General features: G+C 68.2%; 1 protein-coding gene across 1 annotated transcript; it reads left to right on the forward strand.

Moving 5' to 3' along the window:
• Nucleotides 1-5,598, forward strand: TMEM91 (transmembrane protein 91). Its single transcript, XM_065570806.1, has 4 exons — nt 1-558; nt 3,053-3,490; nt 4,382-4,513; nt 5,055-5,598. Exons 1-4 carry the CDS (start codon nt 16-18, stop codon nt 5,211-5,213), a joined length of 1,272 nt encoding a protein of 423 aa, XP_065426878.1. The 5' UTR covers nt 1-15; the 3' UTR covers nt 5,214-5,598.
• Nucleotides 5,599-8,274: the final 2,676 nt, after the last annotated feature.

Raw genomic sequence — 8,274 nt, forward strand, 5'->3', positions numbered from 1 at the left:
GCTGGGGGGCAGGAAATGGGGTGCCCAGGGCTGGGTTCCCTGCCCCCCGGCATTGGCTGGGTCTGTGGGGTGACACCCTCGGGCTCTGCCCCCCCCCCAGATGCTCAGCGGGGAGACCCGGGTAACTTGCTTCCCCTGTCCCCAGACGGGGAGAGAACCCAGGAGTCCTGGCTCCCAGGCTCCCCCACACACACACACATTGTCAGCTGGGGGGGGGCAGGTCTCCCTGCCACGCCAGGTCCCGCCGTTCCCGTAACGCTGCTGACAAAGCAGCGAAACAAACCCCCCCTGCGCCCCCCCCGCGCCCCCAGCCCCTCCCAGCCCCCCCCCCCGAGCCTGCCCCTTTCGGGGGGCGGGGGGCGGAGCCGGGCTGCGGCTGCATCGCGGGCTGCGGGCTCCGTGCGGGGCCGCGGGGGGATTTTCGCTTCTCCTGCCGCGGTGGGGGGGAGACCCCTGGGCGGGGGGCGTCGCGGGGGGGCCGGAGCAGCCCCCCGGGATGGGGCGCGGGGGGGCGGAGCGGCTGGCGGGGGCCCGGACGGAGCCTGGCGCTGGTGGTCGGTAAGTGCCCGGGGGTCCCGGGGGCAGAGCCGGGCGGGGGGGTCCCGGGGCCGGGGGGGGGACGGACCCCCGGGCTGGGGTCGGTCACACCCGCTCGTTCCACCAGCTGCGGATCGGACCCAGGACGGGGGGGGGGGGCTGCTAAACCCAGCCCCCCCCGCCATCCCCCTCCATCCGAGCCCCCCCAATCCGAGCCATCCCCGCCAACCACCTCATCCGAGCCCCCCCCGAATCCGAGCCGCCCCCGCCAGCCCCCCCAATCCGAGCCCCCCCGCCAACCCCCCCATCCGAGCCGCCCCCTGTCCCTAGCGGGGGGGGCAGGTGCCGTGGCGGGGAGGGGTCAGTGTCTTTCCCAGCTCATGGGGGGGGGGGGCGGAGAAGCCAAATCTCCCTCCGGCCCCTCCCCAGGGGGCTCTGCCCCCCCCTCACCTATTGCCATCGGAGCGACTAACTCGGGGGGGGGGGTCCAGGCGGGGAGGGTGAAGTCTGGGCTCCCCCAGGGCCAAGGCGGTGCCGCGATCTCAGAGCTTCGGGTGGGTGTCCTTTGTTTTGTGAGTGGGGTCCGTGGGGCAGGCCCCCAGCTGGGGTCCGTCGGGGTCGCTCCATTGGGGTCCGTGGGGCAGGCCCCCAGCTGGGGTCCGTCGGGGTCGCTCCATTGGGGTCCATGGGGCAGCCCCCCAGCTGGGGTCCGTTGGGGTCGCTCCATTGGGGTCCATGGGGCAGCCCCCCAGCTGGTGTCCGTCAGTGTCGCTCCATTGGGATCCGTGGGGCAGCCCCCCAGCTCGGCCTGTTTACCCAGAGCACATTGTAGCCCCAGGGTCGACGCTGCGACCCCTGTTCCCGTGGCCGGTGCCAGGGGCTCTGCCCACTGCGGGGAGCTCGGTCCGGTGGGGCCCCGTCGGGCTGGGATGTGGATTGACCCGTCGGCGCGGGACAGGGGTGCGGGGCGGTGCCCTCTGCTGGGGGGCAGCGTGGGGCACAGAAGCGGGGCTGGGCACCGGTGGCCAGTCTGGAGCTGAGCTGGCCCAGGGAGTAGGAGAGACACCTCCCCCCGCCCCCCACCCACCGGCTTCCCACACACCAGAGTAGGGCAGAGTCACACGGCTCCCAGCGCCGCCCGGAGCCCCGAGTCCTCGCCAAAGCCCGGATGCGGTGGGGGCGAATGGACTTGGGCAGCTGGATTCGCTAGATGTGGGCTGGGAGGGGAGTGGGGTCTAGTGGTTAGAGCAGGGGGGGCTGGGAGCCAGGACTCCTGGGTTCTCTCCTCGGCTCTGGGAGGGGAGTGGGGTCTAGTGGTTAGATCGGGGGGGGGGGGGGGGGCTGGGAGCCAGGACTCCTGGGTTCCATTCCCAGCTTTACCACTGATTTACACGAGGGACTCAGGCCCCTCCCTTTCCCCTCTCTGTGACTCAGTTTCCCCCTCAGGAGGCAGCAGCGGCACCAACGCTGCCTCCCGGCGGGAGGTGACTCGAGGCCTGTGCCGCTCCACCAGGCGCCAGATACCGGCCTCCCCTGCCCACATCCCCCAGGACTCGGCACGTCCCCTCCTCCACCTCCCCCAGTCCTCCTCTTCCCGCCACCGACCCCACTGCCCGGCTGCTCCGAAGGCCCAAACCGCTCTCCTGCCTCCCAGCCGCAAAACTGCTCCTTCCGCAGAAGCGAGAACTAAACCGGAGGAAAAGCCCAGGCAGGAGCAGAGCTGCGGGAGAGGAGCAGGACCTTGAGTGAAGGGGGGGATGGGGTGGGGGCATATTTTTGGGGTGGGGCAGGCAGGGCGGGTAGGAATCGCTCGCCCCGGGACCCATCTCCCCTGGTATCCCGGCTGCGTCCACCCAGTGCCCGGCCTGCGTGGGGGATCGAGGCGCTCGGCAGGCCAGGGGTGGGGGCTAGGATCTCGGCAGGGTTTGCAGGGGGTGTCAAGGGGCCCCTGGGAAATGTGTGTCGGCTGCCGGAGATCGGCACCGCTCCGCTGGCGGGCCCGGCTCTGCGCCGCGTCGCCCCAGCCGTGGCTCTGGCTCACGGACTTTACTACCGAGAGCAGCGTCCTTCCCCCGGGGCCTGGCAAGCGGCCGGTCTCATGTTGGCTGCGCTGGGCAAGAACGGGGGACACTGTTGCAACTCATGGTCTGATCTGCACCTGGGCCCCGGCGTCTGGACACAGCTCGGCTCGGCTCGGCCGCTTTGCCTGATTTCAGGGTCACCGCGTTTAGCTAACGGATGCCCCAGCGGCGCTTTGATTTGCCCAGACGGGGGTTCCCCGGACGACTGCGCCAAACGTCTCTTCCTCTCCTGGAGCAGCTGGACTTTGTCCAGGCCCCCGGGCTCTCGGGGAGGGGAGTGGGGTCTAGTGGTTAGTGCAGGACTCCTGGGTCCCTTGGCCAGCTCTGCGAGGCCTTCCCCTTGTGCGTCACAGGGACAACGCGCCAACCCGGGGGTCTCCTCATTCTGCGCCCCTACAGATTTATCATGTTTATCCCTTTTTCCCCCCCACCAGGTGACCTGGGAGCCGAAGACCCCGCCGGACCCGCTGCCGGAGCAGGGATCTCCCCCGGCCTCATGGAGAACCTCCACGAACTACAGCACCCGCTGCTGGCCAAGGCCTCCGGGGGCGCCCCGGCGGGGGACACGCGGCGGGAACACCCTGGCTTCTTCGCTCGGCCCGGCTGGAGGCGCCTGCCCCCCGAGCTGCCCCAGCAGCTGCTGGACGCAGGGACCCTGCAGAGGACAGTGGAGCCGCTGGGCAGCCCCGAGCCGGCCCCCCACCCGGGCCCCACATGGAAGGCCGGGGAGCCCCCCAGCTGGAGGAAGCAGGGTTACTGCGAGACGGCGTTCGGGGAGCCGGCCGAGCGCCCCCAAGAAGCTCTGCCTGGAGAAGGACATTCACACGGTCTGCTGCGAAGTGGGCGACGGGGAGCTGCTGCCTGACTTCGAGGTGAGGGGGGGCTGCGAACCCAGGCATCCGGCCGAGCCCTGCCAGCAGCTGGAGGGCACCGGCCGGGGGGGGCTTTGGGGTTCCCCCCTCGCTGGGTCTGGGGGCCCCCCGGCTCTGAGACCCAGGCCCCAGGGCAGTACCAGGCTTACAATGGTACAAGGGGGGCCCTGCCTGGCTCCCCGGAGCTGCGCCGCCCGGGACTGGTGCAGAAGGCAGTTGCGGGGGGACAGAGTGGGGGGCTTGGCTGGGCCCCCCCAGGCAGGTGGGTCCTGAGGGGGCCTGGGCGGGGCAGCCCCTGGCCTGGTGATCCCACCGCTGCCGAGGGGCTGGAGCGATTCCCGGCCCCGGGACCGGCCCTGGCTGCGCTGCCGGCTCAGCCCGACAGAGACAGTCGCCTCCCAGCCGGGCCGGAGAGTGCAGCCGGGAGGCAGGGCCTGGGGGAGCGGGTCTGGGGGGGTGCTGGGGGGAAAGCTGGGTGGTGGTGGGGGAGGATCTGTGTGTGTCGGGGTTCAGGGGGGTCTGCAGAGCTCTGCTCCTCTGATGCAGCTCTGTGGCTGGGAGACAGGACTCCTGGGTTCTATCCCCGCTCTGGGAGGGGAGGGGAGGGGACGGGGGGCTAGTGGTTAGAGTAGGGGGGCTGGGAGCCAGGACTCCTGGGGTTCTCTCCCCGGCTCTGGGAGGGGAGGGGAGGGGGGGCTAGTGGTTAGAGCAGGGGGGCTGGGAGCCAGGACTCCTGGGTTCTATCCCCGCTCTGGGAGGGGAGGGGAGGGGGGGGCTAGTGGTTAGAGCAGGGCGGGCTGGGAGCCAGGACTCCTGGGGTTAACAGTGGCCGCCGGGGTACCGCACTCCCCCCAGCCCCCTGATCTGGATTAACCCCCCGCTCCCCCCCAGAACGACTCGTCGAGCGACAGCGACAGCGACTTCGGCCTGATGCTGCCGCAGGATCACCTGGGCCTGGCCGTGTTCTCCATGCTCTGCTGTTTCTGGCCTCTGGGCATCGCCGCCTTCCACCTCTCCCAGAAGGTGAGCGGGGCGGGGCGGGGCGGGGCGGGGCGGGGCGGGGCGGGGCGGGGCGGGGCGGGGGCAGCCCACTCGGGAGACCAATTTCCTGGGCCTCAGCCTAGCGCCCCCCCCAGCCCACTGCTTCAATCAAATCTGGACGATTTGCATACGTTATGGGAGATACTTGCATAACTTCCCCTGCCCCCCAAAAACTGGTCCAGTCCCTCAGGGGGCCCCAACCCCCCAGGGGGCCCTGTCCCAGTCCCCACTCCCAGCTGGGGGGGGCGGGGCAGGAGAGGCACTGGCTGGGGCAGAAGGTGGCATGCAGGGCCCATGGGGGGAGAGAATCTGGCCTGGGAATGGGGGGGGGGTCTCGGGGTATCCAACTGGGCAAGGGGCAGATGTAATGCATAGGGGAGGTGGGGGGTCCCCCATCCATGGGGGTATCTGTCAGGGGGGGTCTCGGGGTATTCAGCCAGGGGTGAGGGTATCCATGTGGGTGAGGGGGGGGATCTCAGGGGGTTCTTTCCCCCTCACTAACCTGCTCTCCCCTCCTCCCCAGACCAACAAGGCCTCGGCCAAGGGCGATTTCCCGGGGGCGCGGGCGGCCTCGCGTCGGACCTTCGCGCTGGCCGTGCTCTCCATCCTGCTCGGCATCTGCACCTACATCGGCGCCGTGGTCGCGCTCATCGCTTACCTGTCCGACAAGGGCCCCCCCTAGTGCCCCCCCCGGGAATGGGGGGTGGGGGGAAGAAGGCTGCCTGGACTGGGGGCACCCCCCCCCCGACAGACGGGGGCCGGCTCCTGGACACGCCTGAGCCCAGCGCTGCGGGGATGGAGGCCAGCGGAGAGATTTGGACTAGCGGCTCCCTCCCCGCCACCAGAGACATGGGCCCGGATGCCTGGGTTCACCAGGAGCAGGGTTTGGGAGCTTGATTCGTGGTGACCGACCGGACCTTCCCCCCACACACACTTTCTTCCTTCCTCCTTCATGCCCCCCCCACTGTGTCCCCATTTTGTATGTCCTCCCCTCTCCCCAGCCTTCTGCTCAGGGTCACGCTCTGCCCAAGGGGCGCGCCCCATCCAATAAAGGCCCCGTGCACTTTGCCTGCATCCGCTGGGCGGCGAGGGGTCAGCCCCACAGGGGAGGGGTTAACGCCCCAGCCGGGGGGCTGCTTCCATTGCCCCCCGCTGCCCAAAGTGCTTGGAGGCCCATAGAGGAAGTGGGTTCTCCTGGAGCCAAGGGGTTGGGAGCCAGGACTCCTGGGTTCAATCCCCAGCTGCGAGGGGGGGTGGTCTAGTGGGTTACAGGTGTGGGGGGCTGGGAGCCAGGACTCCTGGGTTCTATCCCTGGCTGTGGGAGGGGAGTGGTGTCTGGTGGTTAAAGCAGGGGGGGCTGGGAGCCAGGACTCCTGGGTTCTCTACCCCTGACTCCCGGTCTGACCTCAGCAAGTCCACCCCCCTCTTGGTGCCTCAGTTTCTCCCTCTGAACTGCTGACATCCTCATGGTGGAGACGATTCATCCTCAAACGAAGCAGGATGCAGCCGCTTCCCACCAGCCCCCCGCGCTCTCCGCTGTGGGGGGGATGCGGCTGCAGCCTCTCCCCTCGGGCCCGGAGCGTCTGAGCGGCCCCGCAGCTCCATCCCAGACGGATGGACCCTCACCAGCCCCGCTCTGGCTTTTTCAGTGAAAGCCTTAAAGGTTACCTTGATCCCCGCTCAGGCGGAAAACTTCCCCGGAGCCCGCGTGGCTGGCTGGGAGACAGCTAAAATCCCCCCCACCCCGGTGCTCCCCCACGCAGCTCGTCCCTCCCTGCCCGCCCCCCGGCGATTGGCTTGGGGCTGGGTCGGTTACACGGGGCTGCCCACACGGTCCAGCACCGCAGAGCGGGAGCGAACGGGGCCAGGCCCCCAGCGGCCGTGAATCAGCGTCGCTCCAGTTGGAGTCAACGGGGCCAGGCCCCCAGTGGCTGAGTCAGCAACCGAAAGCAAATTACAGCAGTCGAGCGGCTCCCGGAGCTATTCTGGGTTCACACGAGTGTCAGCAGGAGAATTTGGCCCTAAATTGGTTCAGGCTGGTGCCACCACCATGAAATCAGCTCCCCAGCCTGCCCCTCTCAGCCCAGGTTTTCTAATACCCCCCCCCCAACAGGAAGCCTGGGGTTAAAAACCCAACCCGCCCCTTCCCTTCCCTCTGCGACATCCCAGCTTTGGGCTAGAGGGGGTGGCCAGCCTGCAGGCCACACACGGCCCCCCTGGTGCATTTTAGGGGTCCCGGAGCCAGGCACGGCCCCGCCTGCGCATTTCAGGGGGCCCTGGCCGCACACAGCCCCCCCGGCATATATCGGGAGGCCCTGGCCGCACACAGCCCCCCCGGCACATATCGGGAGGCCCTGGCCGCACACAGCCCCCCCGGCACATATCGGGAGGCCCTGGCCGCACACAGCCCTGCCAGCACATTTTGGGAGGCCCCTGGGCCGCACACGGCCCCGCCCGTGCATTTCGGGGGGCCCTGGCCGCACACAGCCCCCCCCCAGCACATATCGGGAGGTCCTGGGCCAGGCACGGCCCCGCCAGCACATTTTGGGAGGCCCCTGGGCCGCACATGGCCCCGCCCGTGCATTTCGGGGGGCCCTGGCCACACACGGCCCCACCCGCGCATTTCAGGAGGCCCACGTCCTGCTTCACCAGAATCTACTAACAGCCAATTCCTTGGCGCGCTGTGGTCACGTTCACAGCAGTTTCGGTGACACTGAACAGCCCAGGGTAGACAAAGCCCCCAGGTAAATACACATGAAAGCAGCAGCACTTGACCTATAAACCAATGTGCCCCACTCGAGACGGCTGCATCTCAGTGCAGGGTGAGGGATCCAGGTATGAACAGCCCCTGGGCCCCACTCCACCCCAGAGGCAGCTGCATCTAAGCATTAGGGGAGGGTGTCCCGGAGTCCCCGGGCGATGCTCTGGAACTGCTCCCCACAAAGCCAGGCAGGACTTTGGGGAGCCTCCTCTCCCTCGGAGCAGACCGTCTTCAGGGCAAGAAGCTCACACGGCTTCACCTCCTGGGTCTCTCCTGGGAGCATTCAGCATCTGCCCCTCCGTGCGCTTCCCACAGCGAGTCCGCCCCGGCGGGGTCCTGGGGCAGCCAGAGGGTCCTGCACCCCCACTTCGCAGTCAGACGTGACTCTCGGCCAGCCAGTAACACAGAGGTTTATTAGATGACAGGAACAGGGTCTAAAACAGAGCTTGTAGGTACAGCAAACGGGACCCCTCAGCCGGGTCCATTCTGGGGGGCAGTGAGCCAGACACCCCCGTCTGCCCTCACTCCTAGTCCCCAGCCAGCCCCAAACTCAACCCCCCTCCAGCCCCTCCTCCTCTGGGTTTTGTCACCTGATCTCTTTGTTCTCCCACACCTTTAGAAATCCCCTTGCAGGGGGGAAGGCCCCTGGCCATTAGTTGCCAGGAAACAGAAGTCGGCCATTATGTGCACTGGCCCTTTGCTCTGCAACAATCTCACCCCCTAGAGACTTAAGAAATGCATAGGGGAAACTGAGGCACCCACACAGTATTAGAGGAAACATTAAGAACAGTCCCACTTCGTCAGAGAGGGGGCCCTGCCTATAGTCCCCATGCCTCACCCCAGAGGTGGCTGCATCTCAGCTCCTGGTGACGGATCCTTTAGCAAGTGGAAGAGCATGAACATTAGCAGCGCCCCTGAAAACGGCGGGGCCATTGCGAGCCGAGAACTGCTCTGGACAGAGATGTTTTCAAAGCCAGGCAGC

This window comes from Chrysemys picta, chromosome 17, assembly GCF_011386835.1.
Source record: "Chrysemys picta bellii isolate R12L10 chromosome 17, ASM1138683v2, whole genome shotgun sequence".
NCBI lineage: Eukaryota > Metazoa > Chordata > Testudines > Emydidae > Chrysemys > Chrysemys picta.